The 21,291-nt window shown below is 56.3% G+C and overlaps 1 protein-coding gene across 3 annotated transcripts in view; it reads left to right on the forward strand.

Moving 5' to 3' along the window:
• Positions 1–21,291, forward strand: part of SLC22A23 (solute carrier family 22 member 23) — a 135,749-nt gene that overhangs the window by 110,552 nt on the left and 3,906 nt on the right. For 2 of the 3 annotated variants that reach the window (XM_005223884.4, NM_001076341.1), the window contains 5 exon segments: positions 4,141–4,268; positions 8,825–8,927; positions 9,129–9,361; positions 11,554–11,586; positions 12,691–12,814. In XM_005223884.4, the coding sequence (XP_005223941.2) occupies positions 4,141–4,268; positions 8,825–8,927; positions 9,129–9,361; positions 11,554–11,586; positions 12,691–12,814 (621 nt within the window). 3 annotated transcript variants of the gene reach the window in all.

Raw genomic sequence — 21,291 nt, forward strand, 5'->3', positions numbered from 1 at the left:
TGGTCTGTGAGCCTGGGCCTGCTGATGAATCTCCCCCACAGTTTTGCTGTAGAGGAAGAATTCTGGAGCTTACGTGTGTGTCATGTTGAAAACCAGTAAAGGTGTTGCGTTCCAAATTTGTGTGACTGTCAGCTCGTGGGATGCAATTTGATTATGAAAGAATTGCTTGTTCCATAGAAATTTACAGGAAGGGTTCATTTGCCTTAGGAAGACTGGGGTTTAACCATCCTGAGCCAGATTTTCTTTAATTTTGTACTTGTCCCTTCTCCCTAATTTACTAAATTTAAATCATGAACTTAACTTTTTTTTCAGAGAGTTAATTCATATCCATTTGCTCTACCCTGAACTGAGCCTCCTTACCTAATTTTTTCAATACCAAACAGAACGAAAGTTTAAAAGAAAAAATTCAGGTGAAAGCTTATCTACTGGAGCGAAGTGTATATTTTTATAAGCGCTTTGACTCAAAAACTTAGAATATCCTTCCAACTGGTGTTTCATTCAATTCTAGTCTTTTGATTTTTTCTCTTTTCATTTTGAGAGCCTTTTCAGAATGTTATACGTGTGATGCTTGGTAATACTCCAGAGCTAGAATCACCTCTTTAAATCAGAGCACCCTTAGAACAACCGTCTACGACCCTTTTCTCAGCCACGTTCAGGGAAACTCCGTCCTCAGAGCCTTTCACGGCTCTGCTCCTCCGTCCTCACCCGTGCTCCCCTCTCACCGGTTTGATCGAAGGCCCTCCCCGCAAGGCGCCACTGGTTTCCGTGTTTCCCCCCGGATTGACCGTGTCCAGGTCTCGTTTATCCCGCGAGTGTGGTGACGTCGCATCACCAGCATGCGAGCACGTCTGCCACCAGGCACGTCACCCACCCTGAGTGCTCGGGATCACCGGCACAACGACTCAAGGATAGGGTTAGTTTTGCAGAGCGTCAACGTCATAGTATTATGAAAGGATCACAGAATTAAGTTTTAATTTCTGAGGGATATTTCAGGTGACGGGGATGCAGAACAGACCATGAGGACAAGTCTGACTTGCTTCTTCTTCAGCGGCTCAGTCCTGTCTGACTCATCTGTGACCCCATGGACTGTAGCCACCAAGCTCCTCTGCCCGTGGGATCCTCCAGGCAGGAATACCGGGGCGGTTGCTGTTACGCGTGAGTCCCACAGCAGACGTGGGCTCCAGCCGCCCACCATGCTCTTTCCTTTCCTGAGGCTCAGCTACATTCCTGCCAGACCCTGGGCTGCTGGCCGGCTTTTTAATTTCCATGGTGTTATTACATTATGTACTTGTTGGGAGACATTTCATTAAGTTCCCATAATGTGGCCTCACCGCACATCACCCAGGCTGCAGTGGCCGTCCTGTGCTTTCTCACAGGCCGACAGCTCGGCGAGTCCTTTATGACCGCAGCAGATTGAAACACCGGGGCTGGGGGGCGCCGCGGCATCTGGAGGGCCCGAGGGGGCGTCGCTGGACCGGTGTCTGCCTCCCATCCCCCATCATCGGAGCACGTCCCCGCACTCGGACTGGGCTTCTTTGCCGTGACGCGGGTCCTGGGTCGGGGTGCCTGGGCTCTGATCCAGCTCTGCCTTTAACCCCCTGGAAGCTGGACGATGCCCCTGAACTTTGTTCACCTGAGTCTTCCCGTCTGTGCAGTAGGGAGAATGTTACTTCCACATGACGAGTTTGAAAGGCTTAAACTCGTGGGAAACGTGTGGCAGGGTGCCTAGTGAGTGTAGACCCAGTCGTGGGGAGGTGGTTTGCAGTTCTGTCTGCCACCGGAGACGGGTCGTGTGGCTAACAGAGCCTGCCTGTCACCTGTGCCCAGGTCTCCTGGGAGAGCAGTTTCTTTACTTGGGTTCATTCTGGTCCGAGGGCCGCTGCTCCCCCATAACCTCAGGGCCCCCCTCCCTGGGCCCTGCCTCGCCTCTCCATCTCTCCTCTTGGATCCAGGGTTCTGGTTGTGCCAGCTTGCAGGAACACAGACTGTTTTCTCAACATGATTTTAAAAAATTGAAAATCAATGAAACAAGATTGCAACTCTACCACTACCCTCCTCTCAAACCCTGTGCGTTTGTAAATGTATGTATATATATATATATATATATATATATACACACACACACACGTAACATGTACACGTTTATATATACATATATATGTAACATTTACATTTGTAAAATATATACAAGGTTTGTTATAGGTAAGGAAAAATCCTGAGAGAATCACAAAATATTTAGAATCAAATCTCAGCAAGAACTCCTTATCAAAAACTGTAAAGTGTAGCTAAAACAGTAGGTAGAATTTTGAAGTCCAAAATGCACATATTAGAAAAGAAGAATTAAAGTTAATGATCTGTGTGTCTCTCTCAAGAAATGAGAACGTGGCACTAAACTCAAATAAATCAGAAAGATGGATGGGAGAGGGCGTTGAGAACTATAAGCGTGAGCATTTGTGTTAGGTTATTTCATTACAAAGAAAAGCTCTGATAAAATATGGCAAGATGTTAATGTCTATATAATATGATTCTGAGTGTTTCTCTTTGCTTGACATACATTATTCAAAGTTAATTTGTAAAAAGTAGAGGCCAGTAAAACATTAACTTTTATTATTTAAAAAAAAAAAAAGATCTGTACCTCCAGTTTGAAACCTGTGTTATCAGCTTTCTGAGGGGCTCCCAGGGGAAAAGACATGGGGCTCCCTGAGCCCAGCTTCCGGCTTGGACCATGCCTCCCTGGGGAGGGTCCTCCTGCAGCTCCGTGGGAGGGGAGCTCTGATTCCTGTTGACGACCCAGATCTCCCAGCTCAGATTAACACTCAGAGATTAGCCCAGTGTACCCAATGTACCGCTGACGTCAGCTCTTTCTGCAGAATACATCATGAACATTTAGAAATTTGATTTTTATTCAAACAGGAAAGGGGGTGACAGCTGTTACATCATGAGTGATGTGACTTTGAAATAAAAATTGGACACTGACAGCTTTTCCGGCTTCTGGCTTACTCTTAATTGGAGGCTCCCCAGAGCTGGCAGGGCAGGTGCCGGGCAGCAGCAAAGATAACTGCTTATCAGCATCCGTCACGCTTCCCGGACACCCTGCAAGTGACAGGGGACACGGTGACACTGGAGCGGGGGACGCAGGGGCTGTGCTGTCGTCCCTGTCTCCCACCCAGGGGCGCCGCCAGCCTCAGAGGCAAGTCCTGGGGGAACAGCCCGCCCCTGGGCATGTGGCAGTGAGTGGTTTATGAAGAGACCTCGGGGCCCGCAGGCAAAGTCTAAAATACTGACTCTTTGGGCTTTTACAGAAAAAGCAAGCTGACCAGGCTCCAAACAGGCGCGCTGTTCTCTTCGGCCGACTTGCAAATATCGTTATAAGTGTAAAATTACAAAATGCATTGATAATAAGACACGACTTTGGGTGGTTTTTTTTTCCTCCCACTGGGAATCCTCATCACATTTCATCCTAAACACAAACCAGCAAGGAGTCTGTTGCCAATAACCCTTGGAAACCATCCTCTCAGGGAGGAGTCCCAGGCACTAGCAGCAAGATGAAGATAGCTCTGCAGGTGAGGCCCGGGAAAGTGGCGTCAGGTTGCTAGAATGGGGGCATTTTTTAAAACTTAAAATCATTCTATGAACATTTGTATTTTGAAACAGATCTGTCCATGGGATTTTCCAGGCAAGAATGCTGGAGTGGGTGGCCATTTCCTCCCCCAGGGGATCTTCCCGACCAGGGATGGAACCCAAGCTCCTGCATTCTTTACCGTCTGAGCCACCAGGGAAGCCCCTCTTTTGAGACAAACTGTCACAAAAGCACTCAGTGAGTTGCTGGAACGGGCTTTAGAAACGCAGGGTTGTGCTCAACAGTCTACATGGGTTTCTTGACACAGCTGGGAGGATACTGCTCCTTTCTGCCGTATTTTTAAAACCTGCAACTTTATACTTTCTAAAGAAAACTAGGAACATCCAGGGCCACAGTCTTCTCTCGGCCGGTGGTACTACATGAATCCCGAGCCCCCACTGGCCTCCACAGTCACAGACAGAAACCCAGACGGACCTGCCTGGACACTCCCAGCCCCTGACAGAGCGTCTTCTCACCCCACGCGATGCAAAGACCCTCACTCGTGCCCCGTCTCTCTGCAGGATCTTCCCCGAGTCCCTGAGGTGGCTCATGGCCACCCACCAGTTTGAGTCGGCAAAGAAACTGATCCTGCACTTCACGCAGAAGAACCGCATGAACCCCGAGAGTGACATCAAAGGCGTCATGCCCGGTGAGCACGCCTTCCCTTCACCCCCAAGGCCCCACCAGGCACGGGGGACCCGCCAGCCACCCCTCCAGAACAGGGAGTCATCCCACAACATGCCCCTGGTGCCTGTGAGGGCACTGCCAGGCAGTGGCCCCGTCCAGGGGTCTCACTTCCTGTGATGGTCGGTCCCCAGCTCGACTAGGAACGTGATCAGGTCCAAGTCTGGAGGGAGGCATGACCTCACGTGCCCCTGCTCCTCAGGGGAAGCTCGAGGGCTTAGCTGGCTCCTGACACTCAGCCCTGCCTGCCTACAGGGTGTGGTGCCAGCAGTCACGACCAGGGACGCTGGCCTGGGGGTGGCCCTGGCCCTCGAGCCATCTCTCCCAAGAAGGACCTTCAGGCAGATACCCCATTGTCTGTATCAGTCAGGACCTATTGACTGGGCGTCGGAAGAAGCAGGAAAGTTCAGATCCATAGAATTTATCAGGAACGTCAGCACAAGCTGGACCAGACCCATGGCCCCCTCCCGGCACCCCGAGCTCTGATCCAGTAGATCTTGGAAGGAACCCTGAACACCGTGGGTTCAGTAAGCACTAGAAGTGACTGGCGCCTGCCGAGTCTTTCACAGCAGCTCTGTACAGGGCGCTGTAACTGTCCCCGTTCGCAGGTGAGGGGACTGAGGCACAAAGAGGTCACACAGCTAATGAGCAGTAGCGCTGGGACGCGGGCCCTGGAAGCCCAGCGGCAGTGGCTTCGGTGTTGCTGCAGGAGAGGGGGACAAGGGGCAGGCCCGGCTGGGCGGCGGGGCGGGAGGGCTGGGTGGACCGCGTGGACCGTGCACCTCTCGGGCCGCGTCTGCTCCTTGCGGATGGTCCGGCCCTCGTCCCCAGTCTTGCCCAAGCCTGTCCATTAGCACGTCAGCGCTCTTAGGTCAAAGTGCCTTGTTTCTGGCGTTTCCCCACTTTCATCGCCTCGTCTGCTGCTTCCGGGTCAGAACCCGTCTGGGAGGAGCTTGTTGTCTGCATCCTCTTTGCACAGATTCATTTCCCTCCTGTTTTTGGAAGGCGGTGCTCAGCCTTCCTCCCACTTCCCTGCCGGGGACTTGGGTAGTGCTGGGTTCAGCCCGGGGTCTCGGGGCACGCGGCTGTCCCTGCCCCTGGGTCTCCCTCTGAGGCAGCACCCGGGCAAAGCTAGGGGACGGCGTTGTCCGAGCTCCAGGCCCGCCCCCTGCACTGCCTGCGTAGACGCTCCTCCCCAGCATCTAATCCAGGCCCCTCCCGGCTCTCTCCCGCCCTGACTCCACCCCCGCCAGGCGGGGCTGAGCCGCGCTTTGGGCGTTTGACCCTCCTCAGAACCTGTTCTGTCAATCAGATCATCCCCCTCTACCTCTGGGAAAGGGGCCCCAAGAGGCTGGGGCTGGGGCAGGGCTCCCCACTCCCGGCGTTCCCTCCTGAGCCAGTCAGGGCGGCCCGCTGTCCCCCTGCAGCAGGCCCTCTCTGGGCAGCCTGACGCCGAGCAAAGCGCCTGGCCCAGGTTGGATGGGTGAGGCTCTGAGGTTCAAGGGTCCCTGCATCAGGCCAAGGGGGCTTTGCCTGAGCTCTGCTCGGTAATGGAGTGTAGACCCGGCCCCATGTGCCTCGCTCTGCCTTGTCCGTCTGTCCTGGACCCCGGATGAGGAGCAGGTCCCCGTGTCAGGCCCACTCCCTACCCCCAGCACCCCGCCTCTGACCCTGCACATAAGCTTCCTGCTCCTGCGGGGTCCTCAGGCCACTGGAGCCTCTCGGGCAGAGAGGCCACCTCAAGGGTCAGCCTCAGGGGTCAGCCTCAGGGGTCAGCGGGGGTCCCCCAGGCCCAGGAAGGAGTCCCTCCACTGGTCGGGGAGAAGCCGGGACGGTGTGGGTCAGCCAAGCCCGGGGCCAGGGAGACCGCTGCACCCTGGGGGCCAGGCAGCCCCACGGCGGCTTCGGTCTGGTCATTAACCCGTCCCTTCATCAGACGGGAAGCCGAGGCACAGAGCAGGAAGCCTCAGCCAGAGGGTGAGAGCTGGGGTTCCGTCAGGCCCCTCGGCCCCCAGGTGAGGACAGCTGTCATCTGCCTGGCCAGGGCCGGCTCCCCGGTGGCCTGTCGCGGGGAGCAGGGCAGAGGGGGGCGCGGGCGGAGCAGGGGAGGCCTGGAGCCCCAGAGGCTCGACTTAGCTTTCTTCTTGGAACCTTGATTCTGGCTCCAAGAGGTTGGAAGAGGCGCAGGGGGAGGGGAGGCGTCTCCCCGCTGGCTCGCGGGCGCTCAGAGTCTGCTCCCGGTGCCCCTTGTCACTCCTCCTGTCCCCACGTGAGCACCTCAGGGAGTCCCAAGAGTTCTGGAGAGACCGAATGGCCTCCCTGTCCATCCCGAGGGCCTCACCAGAGGAGACCTGGGAAGTTCTGCGTTGCTGTGAGTGGCCGGGGACGCGCAAGATACCAGCAGCCCCGACGGGTCAATGTGTTTACACCCAGAATAACGCAGCTACCTCTGCAGACCACAGCCAACTTGGGCTCCAGGGCTTAATGCTTAGGGAAAAAAAAAACTCGGGTTGTAATTGCAATTGCTACAGCTTCTTAGCAACCTCTATTTCATATACTAGGAAGAATCAGGAATTCAGTTTGGGCCACAGTACAAAACAATTTAAATCTGTGCCGCTGCACTAATGGACGTTTAGTTTTTCTTCCTGGAAGATTTCCACGGTGAGCAAATGCGGCCGTGACGGCAGGTTCACGAGCAGTTTTACAACAGGATGCTTGTATCGTTGGATCAGTGTTAGGTGTTAGGAGCACATTCCATGCTCTTTAAAAGTCTTCTAGTGTTTTGACCATGGGGAAAGTGTGTCTGTAACCCTAATGAGCCTGTTTCTGCAGAGGGGACGATAAAGGTCAGAAGGACCTCAGGAGCATCTATGGCCGGACGGCTGGATGGCCCGCTGTTGCGGCTGGGGTACAGGCCTCCATTCTGGGCCTGAACAGTGAGAAGGAAGAAGGTTCTGGAGACAGGGGGGCTGGTATCCCTCGGATGTAGGAGAGGTCTCCCTTCTCCCTTCCGGGCCCCAGTTGGTGAGGCTGATCTGGACTTTTGTCTTTTTTGTCTGCTCTGGGTTTCCCGTGCAGTGCGGGGGTTTCAGCAGCTGTGGGACGCTGGCTTCATTGCCCTGTAGCCTGTGGGCTCTTGGTTCCCCAACCAGGGATCGAACCCACGTCCCCTGCATTGGAAGGCAGATTCCTAACCACTGGGCAACCAGGGAAGTCCCCAAACATTTTTAAAAGAGAAAACCTCGTAAGCCCTTGTGGTTAAGCAACCTGTTTGTCCCCCCAGCTGTCGCCAGTGAGTTGGTGACCCTCTCCCGTGGGATGGCAGGGAGGAGGCAGGGCATCCCGGGGTCGTACGGGAGGGGAACACACCCCCAAGACCCTGTCTTGTGCGGGCTGCCAGTCCCAGGCCCCTCCGGAGGCGACCCCACTTCCCCAGGCCTTCACACCCCACGGCGGGCTTTATTTTTAGTACAGTTGTTTAGGATTCACCCCAGGTTTATGGTAAAGTTGCAGAGACAGAATTCTGAAACCTCCCCATCAGTCTCCCCGTTGTAACGTCCCCTGACCGCGTCACGGCTGGGAAACCGCACGGCTGTGCTGCGGGCAGCCCAGCTACAGCCTGGATCCGACATCCCCACCTGGGCTGCCCAGGACCCCACCAGGGCTGCCCACTCCTCAGGCCCCCAGCCACCTCTGGTCGGTGCACTTTCAGTCTTTACTCACTTCCCCAGCTTCCACAGTCTTGCTTGCTTAAGTCTCCTTTTCCTTTTCTGGCCCCTGAAAAGGGCGTCATTGTGGTTGTTCAGTCACTCAGTCGTGTCAGACTCTTTGCGACCCCATGGACTACAGCACGCCAGGCCTCCCTGTCCATCGCTCTCTCCCGGAGCTTGCTCAAACTCATGTCCATTGAGTCAGTGATGCCATCCAATCACCTCGTCCTCTATCCCCCTTCTCCTCCCACCTTCCATCTTTCCCAGCATCAGGGTCTTTTCCAGTGAGTCAGCTCTTCATGTCAGGTGGCCAAAGTATTGGAGCTTCAGCTTCAGCATCAGTTCTTCCAATGAAGTCAGGACTGATCTCCTTTAGGATGGACTGGTTGGATCTCCTTGTCCATTTGGTCACTTTCTTTCTAAGATGCGGGCACCGTACCTGCCCAGCTTGTTGTGCCCACAGGGGTGGTCTGGGGACCAGGGCAGTGCGCGCGTCTCCCAGTCCCTGAGCAGAGGGAGATGCAGACCAATCGACTTCGCAAGGAGGAGAACCCCTGCCGAGCCTAAGCACAGCCTCAGCACCCCAGCAGCCCCTGCAGACAGAGCCCACTTGGGTGGCTGCTTCATGCATCCCGCCAGCTCTGGAAGAGGCCTGCTCCCCTGCAGCCCCGTGCAGCTGCACCTGCAGAGTCAGTGTTCTTCCCCGAGAGCCAGGCCCTCCACGCCTTCGCGGAAACCACTCTGCTCCCGATGCCCCAGCCGCCCGAGCCCGCCAGCTCGGCGAGTGTGGCTCACGGGCCTTTCCCCGCAGAGCTGGAGAAGGAGCTCTCTCGGAGGCCCAGGAAGGTCTGCATCGTGAAGGTGGTGGGGACGCGGAACCTGTGGAAGAACATAGTGGTGCTGTGTGTGAACTCGTGAGTGCGGGCCGGGCGGGCGCGCGGTGGGCGGGGCGCCCGGAGCGGCCGAGGAGCCTGGCTGAGCTTCCGAATCGGCGTCTGGAGGGAGCAGTGCTGGTGGGCACAGAGCCCCAGCCTGGGAAAGCGGGCGCACCGGGAGCACCCCTGCGCGGCGGCCCCGCCCCCGGGACCCCCGGCCCACGCGCCGTGTGCCCGCAGGCTGACCGGCTTCGGGATCCACCACTGCTTCGCCCGCAGCATGATGGGCCACGAGGTGAAGGTGCCGCTGCTCGAGGACTTCTACGCCGACTACTACACGGCGGCCGGCATCGCCCTGGCGTCCTGCCTGGCCATGTGCCTGGCCGTGCGCGTCCTGGGCCGCCGAGGCGGCCTACTGCTCTTCATGATCCTCACCGCCCTGGCCTCGCTCCTGCAGCTTGGGCTGCTCAACCGTGAGTGGGCGGGGCCGGGGGCAGTGGGGCGCCCAGGGGCCCCGCTGTCCTCCCTGAACCCCTGCATTGAGCGGCCGCCGGATGAGCTTCCCTTAGAACGCGCGGCCACTGCCCCAGGGGTGTGGGGTCTCTTCTCCAGCCCTGACTCCGAGCCTCCTCACTGCCCCAGGGGTGTGGGGTCTCTTCTGCCCTGACCCCGAATCTCCTCACTGCCCCAAGGGTATGGGGTCTCTTCTCCTCCTGCCCTGGCCCCGAACGTCCCCACTGTCCCAAAGGTGTGGGGTCTCCCCTCCTCCCGCCCTGACCCCGAGCCTCCTGGGGTCTCCCCTCCTCCCACCCTGACCCCGAGCCTCCTGGGGTCTCCCCTCCTCCAGCCCTGACCCCGAGTGTCCCGCGGTTTCTCCTCCTCCTAGCCTGACCCCGAGCCTCCTCACTGCCCCAAGAGTATGGGGTCTCTTCTCCTCCTGCCCTGATCCCGAACGTCCCCACTGTCCCAAAGGTGTGGGGTCTCCCCTCCTCCCACCCTGACCCCGAGCCTCCTGGGGTCTCCCCTCCTCCCACCCTGACCCCGAGCCTCCCAGGGTCTTCCCTCCTCCCAGCCTGACCCCGAGCCTCCCGGGGTCTCCCTTCCCCTCCTCCTGCCCTGACCCCGAGCTTCCCGGGGTCTGCCCTCCTCCCGCCCTGACCCCGAGCCTCCCGGGGTCTCCCCTCCTCCCGCCCTGACCCCGAGCCTCCCGGGGTCTCCCCTCCCCTCCTCCTGCCCTGACCCCGAGCCTCCCGGGGTCTCCCCTCCCCTCCTCCTGCCCTGACCCCAAGCCTCCCAGGGTCTCCCCTCCTCCTGCCCTGACCCCGAGCTTCCCGGGGTCTCCCCTCCTCCTGCCCTGACCCCGAGCCTCCGGGCACCCCGGGCCTCTGCGGTCCTGGTGGACATGACCCCCTGGTGGCCACACTGTCCCTCTGTGACCCGTCATCACCTGGGAGGGAAAAAGGCCTTTTCTCTCGTGTGAAATCAAGGGAAAGATAAATACTTGGGGACGCCCTTGCCCTGGGATACTGCTTTCCAGTTTGTATTCCCGAGTTTATTAGCTGCTCTTGGGGCCAGAGAACTTCTCAGTAAATGTTAAAAATAATGGAAAGAAAAGCTAGACCATCTGTGTAGCCCATTCGGCTCTAAGAGTCAAGCTCAGTGCAGCTCCCGGTGAACTGAAGCCGCTCCCACGCGGGGACGAGGCCCAGGGTGTCTGACCACTCGGAGCGAGGCAAGAGTCGGGCACCTGAGCCCCCTCCACCCAGGACGGTCCCCCCGACGGACTCTGGCACCACAGCGACCAGATGCCTCTGATGGCCGCCCCTCCCTCCCGAGGTGACGGAGTTGGGCCAGAGCCGCCGAGAAAGCCAGACGCCTGCTGGTGCCCCAGGGCTGTGTGACATCCAGGCGGGAGCGCGTGTCCAGGAGAGAAGGAAGAGAAGGAAAAGACTGAGGACTTCCCCAGCCTTGTTGTGCAAACTGGATTCTAGAACAGCCGGTGTTGGACTCCGGGGCAGTTCTGGGCTCAGTCCAACGCAGTGCTGGACTCGGTCTTCCGACTTGGGCAAGTCTGCGTGCGTTCAGCATCTTGCCGGGAGACTGGTCTTATTTTCAGCTGTGGCCACATGGGGTCCGTCCCCTGCTGGGGCCTCCCAAGTTGCCCTTGGGAGAGCCTTCCTCGGCGCCCCTGGGTTGGGTGGGCATGCAGGCAAGGGGCACCCCAGGCTCACAGCCGCCCCCTCAGTCCCTGAGCCGGGCTTCGAGTGATGCCGTCTGGTCTAACCTGAGCTTGGTACCCCAACACAGACTGCAGGGACCTGAGCAGCTTTGGACACAGTGAGAGTCACCCCCTGGACCCCTCCTCTCAGAGCCGCACCCACCTCAGGCCCCAGGGCCAGAGGGGCCCCAGACCTCCCTGCTAAGCAGGGGCGCTCCGTTTGGTGGAACGCCCACTCGGAGGTCCTGGGCCCTCGCCCACGTCCGCACCGTGTCCCTCCCACTCTCTGGCCGTATCAACCGTGCTGCCCACGTGGGCCTGGCAGGCGGGCAGAGAGGCCGCCCCGCTGCCCCTGGACATACGAGGTCGTAACGGCCGCCCTGACCTGCTCTCTTTCTCCCCTCTCTGCCCGCCTTCATCCGCCTCCACTGCGGTTCTGCGGCCCAGTGATCGGGAAATACAGCCAGCATCCAGACTCAGGTGAGCCCCGGGCGCGCGTGGCTTTTGCGCTTTTTATTGCACCGGAAGGGCGTTTTCAGAGCGACTCATGGACCTGTGGTTTCCCTTTCCTCTCTCTCCCCTCCCCTTTCGCCCCAAGAGTTGCAGCTGAAGTTGGCCGTAGGTTGGACACCACACACATACACTTGTCCTCTGTCCCTCCCGCCTCGAGAAAGCCTGGCTGCACCCCTCCCGTTTGCACCCGGCTTGTACGCTGCCCTCGCCCCTTCCCCTGGCAGTAGCCGGCAGCGTGGCCCAGCCCAGCCATGCCTGCTGGGATGCAGGGCCTCGGGGACGCAGCCCCGGAGCGCTGGAGGCCTGGCTGGCTGCCGCCAGGGGAAGCCGCCCACCCCGCATGTGACCCCCGCGAGCCCGCCGCCCTGGCCGCGGGACTGCCGGGCCGCTGTCCCTGCACGGCTGCGCGCACGCATGAGCCACGGCTGCGTGCAACACGGCTGCGTGCACGCACGAGCCCGGCCTACCGAGCCGAGCCCCAGGGGCTCCTCACCGTCCTCATGGGGAACGGGGTGCACCCCGCGTCCGACCCCAGCAGCTTGCCTGCCGTCCCCCGCCTGACGCCGCCTGCGTGTGAGGTCAGACCCCGAGCCACGGCCAAGATGCCTGACTCGGTCCGGCGCGTTCCGTCCAGGCCCCCGGTTCCTCTCTCAGGGTTATCTGAGTTTCTGTTTCCATAAATCAAGCCTGGGGCTCCTGTCTCTCGTCTTCATCATGCCTGAGACCAGGCTGGCCAGGCTCTCCGTAGCTGATACCGTTCTCTGGGGTTGACCTTGAAGACCGGACAGGAGGGTGCAGCCCCCGGCCAGGGAGCCCCCCAGCCTCCGTCCATGCCGGTCGCTCCGGTGCTCAGCTTCCGGCAGAGTCAGCCTGGGCCCCGCTCTCCAGACCCCCGGGGCCTCGGGGGAACCTGCCAGGAGGGCTCTGACCTCCCACGCCTGGACTCGCTGCTCGTCTCCTGGGTCTACACCTCACCCGGGCAGAGGGGAGGAGGGGAGACCGCCATCAGGCCCCGCCCCCCTGTCCCTCCCCCGCGCCCTCCAGCCCCTCACCGCCCCGGTTCTCCCCCAGGAATGAGCGACAAAGTCAAGGACAAGTTCTCCATCACCTTCTCCATCGTGGGCATGTTCGCCTCCCACGCAGTGGGGAGCCTCAGCGTGTTCTTCTGTGCGGAGATCACCCCCACGGTCATCAGGTGCGTGTGGGCCGCCCACGGGGCAGGCAGGGGGGTCTTCCAAGGACACTGGGGTTGCGGTGGGCGCTGCCTGGCAAAGCTGGTGAATGACCCACCAGCTCTAGCCCGGGTCTCTGGACAAGGTGCGGCCTGCACTGGGCGTCCACTTGGGATGGACTGCTGTTCCACCCTGACCCCCAGGGATCCCCGAATCAGAGGAGAACTGAAGCCTGGGTCCCGTCCAGGTGGTTGGAGGGACAGGGAGCGGGGCTTTGGGGGTACAAGCCACACAAAAGGACCTGGTAAAGGAGGGGTGTCGGGGTCCCTGGATATATACCTGGCTTCAGCCCCACCAAGTGCTGCCCACTCTCCTAGGAGGATTCAGTGAAAAGCTGGTCTCAGGAGAGTAGAAAGGGCCTTGGTTTTCTGCGGGCTGAGAAGCTGGTGTCTCCAGTCCAAAGAAAGGCCTCAGAGAGAGAAAGCCCAGCCGGTTACGTCACTGATTTGTCTGACAAATACTTGTTGGGAACCACCCCACCCCCATGTGCCTGCCCGACAGAGGCCGCACGCAAAGACCGAGTGGCGGCCTGTTTTCTGAAAAGGCGGGGAGACCTGCCCTTTCCTTGGGGGGCGGGGGGGGGGCGCGTGCACAGGCTTCGGTGCTGAGGTTATAGCGACACGGAAGGGTGCCCTGCTGTCAAGGGTGTCACTTGGGTTCAGTGAAGGGGTAACTTTCGGTCGAGCTCTTGAACTTGGTGTGTGAATGTCATTAACCTTCTGAGCACTTTGTTAAATGTAATTGTGAGCGTGGCAGTTATTCAGCCGTGAGATAGAGCCCAGGCCGCCAGCACGCGACACCCTGCCAGCCTCCCTCCCACGTGGGAGACACGTGAAGCCAAGCCCATTCAAGGCAGGCTGTCCGCGATGGACTGTCTTGCCCCTGGGCTCTGGGTGGAGGCAGGCAGGTCCGTGGGCATCACTCTGATTCCTCCTTTTGGGTTCTCACACACGCACCAAGCCTGAAGGTTGCCCCATCCTGGAATACGATGCCAGGAGCTTATTCCAGGCAGACAGCAGCCCTCTGTGTCTCTCTGCGGGTTAAACGTCCCCCCTTCATGAAGGTGCCCAGTAGGAGGGCTCCTGCAGAGGCAGGACGCGCGGTCAGACGTGTGTGGTTGTCCCTCCCGGGCAGGCCACCCTCCACCCTGGCAGTCGATAGGCCGCACTCATCACGGTTAGGTTCTGCTGTCCGGGAGTTGGTGATGGACAGGGAGGCCTGGCATGCTGCGATTCATGGGGTCGAAAAGAGTCGGACACGACTGAGCGACTGATCTGATCTGAACAAGCTGAACTGAAGGAAACGCAGTCATCCTTCTCCTCGGAGGCAGGCCTGGCAAGATTATTGGGGACAGAAATTCAGCGAATGTTCTCGGGGTCAGCTTACCCCAACAGGGGGACGGAAATTCAGCGAACGTTCTCGGGGTCAGCCTACCCCGACAGGACACCTGACCCTGGGTGATGCGTTTGTAGTTGCAGAGGAAGGAGGTGGGGTTGGGGGGTCTCCCGGTGAGGACGCTTCCCGCGGGACACCTCGCGCCCTGGCCCTTCCTGGCGTGTCCCCTTGGGGGCAGTTCGTGAGCCGCTGGGAGGAAATGGGCTTCCAGTCCCATCTCACAGGTGAAGCCCGGAGCAGCTGGGAGGGGCCGCTCGGCCCTGTGGGCTTCATGTTTGCTGGTAGAGAACTAGCCTTTTGTTCACCACTGTTACACACACAGCCTCTCAACAAGCAGAGCAGCGAAGGTCAGGGGCTGACTATCGAGCGGTAGACAGAAGGCTCCTGGGCACCGGCTGCCACGTCCGCGGGTGACAGGTGTGCTCGAGGGGCTTCTCGGGCGCCGCAGGCCCCCGCCCCTTGGGCTTCGGCAGGACTAGGGCATCTGGCTGGTGAAGAGGCGGCGGTGGCTTTGGTGTGACAGGCCCCGTGTCACCTGCAAGCTGCGGGCAGGCACCCTGACACTGCACGAGGAGGAGGCAGGCGCCGGCGGCGGGGACAAGCCGCTTCAGCTCCCAGCATTTCCTGGCTGCCCGCGCACCAGGGCCTGGCTGTGGGGCTTTTCTTTATGGACAGTCGACACACAACGCGAGTTTCAGGTGCACTGCACAGCCATTCAGTGTTTGAAGGTTACCATATATATTAATTTAAAAGTAAATTATAAAGCACTGGCTCTGTTCCATGTGCTATACAATACATCCTTGTGCTTATTTTACACCGGCTGGTTTGTACCTCTTACCCCCCACCCTATCATGCCCCTCCGCACTCTCCCCGCACTGCTGCTGCTAAGTCGCCTCAGTCGTGTCTGGCTCTGTGCGACCCCATAGACGGCAGCCCACCAGGCTCCCCGTCCCTGGGATTCTCCAGGCAAGAACACTGGAGTGGGTTGCCATCGCCTTCTCCAGTGCACGAAAGTGAAAAGCAAAAGCGAAGCCGCTCAGTCCCGTCCGACTCTGAGCGACCCCATGGACCGCAGCCCACCAGGCTCCTTCGTCCATGGGATTCTCCAGGCACAAGTCCTGGAGTGGGGTTCCCCCACTGGGAACCTCTAACTAGTCTTTCCCGTATCTGTGAGTCTGTTTCCTTTCTGTTATATTCCCCAGTTCATTGTCTTTAGATTCCACCTGTAAGTGATGCCACACAGTATTTGTCTTTCTCTGACTTGTTTCACTGGGCACAACAGCCTCCAAATCTATCCACACTGCAAACGCCAGTCTCGTTCTTTTTCATGGCTGATATCCCATCGCATGTATGTACTTTTCATGGCTGATACTCCATCGCATGTATGTACTGTGTCTTCTTGATCTGTCCGTGGACACTTGGGGCGCTTCCATGTTGTTCTTTTTCATGGCTGATACTCCATCGCATGTATGTACTGCGTCTTCTTGATCTGTCCGTGGACACTTGGGGCGCTTCCATGTTTTGGCTGCTGTAAGTAATGCGGCTCTGAACACTGAGGAGCATGTCTGGTCTTGGTGTTTCTGGTTTTCCTTGGACCCAGAAGTGGAATCTGGATCATGTTGCAGTTCCAGGGTTAGTTTGCTGAGAAACCTCCATCGTGGTCTCCGTGCTGGCTGCAGCACTTCACGTTCCCGCCAGCAGTGCACAAAGGTTCTCTTCTCCACGTCCTTGTCGACGGGGGGGTCGTGTTCTTTTCGATGGTGGCCGTTTTGACGGGTGTGAAGCGGCGCCTCGCTGCGGTTCCGATCTGCTTTTCCCTGACGGCCGGTGATGCGGAGCACCTTTTCCTGTGCCTGTCGCCGTCTGCACTTCTTTGGAAACACGCATGTTCACTTCTGCCGTCGTTTCAATCGGGGTCTTCTGGTTTTTGGCGTTCAGTTGTATCAGCTGATTGTAAATTTTGGATGTTGACTCCGTATCGGTCGTACCACTTGCAGATACTGTCTCCCATTCAGTAGGTTGGCTTTTCATTTTGTTGACGGTTTCCTTTACTGTGCAAAACCTTTAATTTCAGGCAGTTTAATTAGGTCCCGTTTATTTTTGCTTTTGTTTCCTTCACCTGAGATGAGCAGCGTCACCTGCCTATACCCCCTCACAGGCTCTGGGGGCGCCGGGGCCTGGCTGCGCCCTGCCTCCGTCTGAGCTCACCCCACCCTCCCCCAGCATCTTCCTCTCGGACCGGCTCCTCCCGGGCCAGCACCCCCGATGGATGGAACCTGCCGCGTCCCTGCTCCAGGCACACCTCAAGAGTGGGCACCAGGGAGGGGCAAAGACGGCCTGCACAGGACGAGACGCGCGGAGCGGCCGCTGACATTATATGTGAATGTGTGGCACAGGCTCCCCTGGGGGCTGACCCGAGACTTGGGCCCTTTGCCGCAAGTGGGCGGAGCTCACCTCTGCCCTCTGCCCGGAGACTCTTCCTGATGGCCCCATCTGCAGGGACGGGTGGGGACAGAGTGCACTCGGAGGGTCTCGTGCCAGGAACGTGGTGTTATCAGTGATTCCTGCCTGAGTGTTTCTGGCAGTGAAACTTATGCAGAGATTGGAAGAAATACTTGTTCATCTCTGACTTCACAGAAAGGCAGTGAAAAGTAACACAATGGAGGAAGCGAAAAACAGGAGCTTTGTTTTCTGTGTTCAAGACGCCGGGTTCATGGCTTTAAAAGGATAATTTGAAGATTCTTTGTTTTTTCTTTTTCTTTATTCTCTCCCCCCCACCCCAAAGATCCCAGGATACTTAGTTCAAGCTTGCTACTTCTAAGAAATCTGCCTGCACACCTACCTTTCTATCGTTAGAGTAACGTAGGGGTTATTCAGTTCAGTTCAGTTCAGTCGCTCAGTCGTGTCCGACTCTTTGCAACCCTATGAGTCACAGCATGCCAGGCCTCCCTGTCCATCACCAACTCCCGGAGTTCACTCAGACTCACGTCCATCGAGTCAGTGATGCCATCCAGCCATCTCATCCTCTGTCATCCCCTTCTCCTCCTGCCCCCAATCCCTCCCAGCATCAGAGTCTTTTCCAATGAGTCAACTCTTTGCATGAGGTGGACAAAGTACTGGAGTTTCAGCTTTAGCATCATTCCTTCCAAAGAAATCCCAGGGCTGATCTCCTTCAGAATGGACTGGTTGGATCTCCTTGCAGTCCAAGGGACTCTCCAGAGTCTTCTCCAACACCACAGTTCAAAAGCATCAATTCTTCGGCGCTCAGCTTTCTTCACAGTCCAACTCTCACATCCATACATGACCACTGGAAAAACCATAGCCTTGACTAGATGGACCTTTGTTGGCAAAGTAATGTCTCTGCTTTTCAATATGCTGTCTAGGTTGGTCATAACTTTTCTTCCAAGGAGTAAGCATCTTTTAATTTCATGGCTATAGTCACCATCTGCAGTGATTTTGGAGCCCAGAAAATAAATTCTGACACTGTTTCCACTGTTTTCCCATCTATTTCCCATGAGGTGATGGGACCAGATGCCATGACCTTCGTTTTCTGAATGTTGAGCTTTAAGCCAACTTTTTCACTCTCCACTTTCACCTTCACCAAGAGGCTTTTTAGTTCCTTATATCCAGTGCTATAAGGGTGGTGTCATCTGCATATCTGAGGTTATTGATATTTCTCCCGGCAATCTTGATTCCAGATTGTGCTTCCTCCAGCCCAGCGTTTCTCATGATGTACTCTACATAGAAGTTAAATAAGCAGGGTGACAATATACAGCCTTGACGTACTCCTTTTCCTATTTGGAATCAGTCTGTTGTTCCATGTCCAGTTCTAACTGTTGCTTCCTGACCTGCATACAGATTTCTCAAGAGGCAGGTCAGGTGATCTGGTATTCCCATCACTTTCAGAATTGTCCACAGTTTATTGTGATCCACACAGTCAAAGGCTTTGGCGTAGTCAAGAAAGCAGAAATAGATGTTTTTCTGGAACTCTCTTACTTTTTCGATGATCCAGCGGATGTTGGCAATTTGATTTCTGGTTCCTCTGCCTTTTCGAAAACCAGCTTGAACATCTGGTGTTATTACTAGCAAAAAAATAAGGGCCCTTTGGCTCAGATGCTAAACAATCTGCCTGCACAAGAGTACTGGAGTGGGGTGCCATCGCCTTCTCCGATAAAGAGTAAAGAGGTAGTTAAAAACTCAAGGAAGCTGTTTCCAGCAAAACTTGTAGTTTCTTTGTCTTGATTAAATGCTCAAGGGTTAATACAGCCCCATTGTTCAGTGTCTTCTACTTACAGAGAACTTTTGTATTGTAATTTATTTTTTGTTGTGCCTTAAACACTATGTAAATAACCGTCAGTAATAAAGCATTACAATTAAAAAAAAAAAAAGAATCTGCCTGCAACGCAGGAGACCTGGGTTTGATCCCTGGGTGGGGAAGATTCCCCTGGAGAAGGGAAAGGCTACCCACTCCAGTATTCTTGCCTGGAGACGTCCATGGACAGAGGAGCCTGGTGGGCTACAGTCCTTGGGGTCGCAGAGTCAGACACGACTGAGCGACTAACGCATCACCATCACATCATCACTAGTAAAACAGATGTCCAGTGCATAATGAACCTGGGTCCTCCTGTCCCTGTAAATCTACTGCTTAAACATGGGCAGGTGCTGCCCTCTCGTGACAAGCTGGAGAAAAGCAGAAACATTCGCCGGGCTGGGTAGAGCCTCAGAACCAACCACGGTAATCATCCCATTCTCTGAACTGAGATTTCTGAAACACAAGAGCCAAAAATGGAATACCAGATCCTGACACAGCTGTTCCCAGTCTTACTAATTTCAAGGGATCCTTGATAGGAAATCAACAGAAAATGGCTTTTGTGGGAAAAAATATGTAAAGACATACTGCATAGTACAGATGCATGCATATGTGTGTTGCATTTAAACGTATGCATTTGTAGACACAGAGGCACTTTTAAAGAACGAGTCCACAGTTCCACGTAAATCAAATACATGCCATCTGCTAGACCTCCCAGGTGGCGCTAGCCGTAAAGAGCCCACCTGCCAGTGGTAGCTCAAGTGATAGAGAATCCACCTGCAATGTGGGAGACCTGGGTTCAGTCCCTGGTTTGGGAAGATCCCATGGAGAAGGGAATGTCTACCCACTCCAGTATTCTGGCCTGGAGAATCCCATGGAGAGAGGAGCCTGGTGGGCTACATCCATGGGGTCACAAAGAGTCGACTGAAGCAACTTAGCATGCATGCACGGTAACCTAATACCTTCCCATGACAAGTTCACCTGGACTCTGATGGGAGCCCAGCTCCTTGACCAGGACAGGACTCCCTTGGGGGCTGTGTGCCCACCTCCCTCAGCACCACCCACTCAGACACGGGAAGGTCACCCAGGTGGTTTTGGAGAAAATGACGGCTCACTGGTGTCAAGAGCCTGAGAAACGCGCACTGTATCCCCAGCGCCGCACACGGCCCCTGCCGCGCCCTGCGGCTTCCGGGAGCGACCAGACTCGTGAGGACCAGTTATTTCCGGTTCTCGTCTATGCATCTTCGGGTGGCTCAGTCACACCACTCTTTGCAGGGTCGTCATGTTCGCTCTGCTGCGTTCACTCGGCCAGTGGCCCTCCTGCTGAGGCCCAGGGTGATCTGATGCACAGCGTCCCAGTGTTCACAAAGCACAGTGTCTGCTGCGGACCTTCCGGAAGAGGACCCTTGACTGTCTCTTCCCCACTGCACGTTCTTGCCTCCTCTGTCACAGGCTGACTGACCATGAGGGTGTGGGTTTATTTCTGGGCTTTCTGTTCTCGGTTGGTCTATGGGTCAGTTTCTGTGCCAGCACCATGCTGCTCTGATTACTGTAGCTTTGTAGTGTAGTCTGGAGTCAGGGAGCTTGCTTCCTCCAGCTCTGTTCTTTCTCAAGGTTGTTTTGGCTATTAGAGGTCTTCTGTGTTTCTGTAAGTTTCTAAAATATTTGTTGTAGTTCTGTGGAAAATGTCATGGGTATTCTGATAAGGACTGCACTGAATCTGTAGATTGCCTTGTGTGGTGGTGATTTTAAGAACATTAATTCTCCCAATCCAAAAACAGTGTATATTTCCATTTGTTTTTGTCATCTTCTGTTTCTTTCATCAGCATCATAGCTTTCAGAGTACGAGTCTTTTACCTCCTTAGGTAGGTTGATTTCTAAGTATTTTACTCTCTCTGATGTGATGGCAAATGAGATTGTTTTCTTAATTTCTCTCACTGAGAGTCTCTTGTTAGCATACAGAAATGCAACAGACTTGTTTATTAATTTTTTATCTTGCAGTTTTACCGAATTCACTGATGAGCTCGTCTTCTGGTGGCATCTTTGGGATTTTCTATATATAGTATCATGTCATCTGCAAAGTGACAGTTTTACTTCTTTCCAGTTTGGATTCTTCTCTGACTGCTGTGGCTAGGACTTTTATTCAAAACTACACTGAATAAAAATGGCGAGAGTGCGCAGCTTGTTCTCGTTCCTGACCGCAGAGGAAACGCTTTTAGCTTTTCCCCATCGAGTATGTTAGCTGTGGTCTGTGATCATGCTCCTGCTCAGTCACCAAGTCGTGTCCAACTCTTTGTGACCCCATGGACTGTAGTCCCCCAGGCTCCTCTGTCCATGGGATTTCCCAGGCAAGAATACTGGAGTGGGTTGCCATCTGCTCCTCCAGGGGATCTTCCCTGGAGGGGATCAAACCTGCATCTCCCGCAGTAGCAGGCAGGTTCTTCCCCACTGCACCGCCCAGCAGCCTGGGTTTGTCATATGCAGCTTTTATTGTGTTGAGGTGTGTTTCTTCTTGGTGCAGGATGCCCAAGCTGGGGAGCCCGACTTGGGGCTCAGAACTCGCTTCTGCGGGAGACCCTCTGGAACATATTCCCAGCGTGTGGGTCAGCGGTCCAGTGGGGGTCGTGAGACTATACTGTGCGTCCAGTCCTCCCACCCGCCTTGTCGTGGCTCCTGCTCTACGTCTTTAGCTGTGGGTCTGTTTGGCAGTTTCTGGCCCTTTTCATCAGTGGTGGT

The sequence above is a fragment of the Bos taurus genome, chromosome 23, assembly GCF_002263795.3.
Source record: "Bos taurus isolate L1 Dominette 01449 registration number 42190680 breed Hereford chromosome 23, ARS-UCD2.0, whole genome shotgun sequence".
In the NCBI taxonomy this organism is placed as follows: Eukaryota; Metazoa; Chordata; class Mammalia; order Artiodactyla; family Bovidae; genus Bos; species Bos taurus.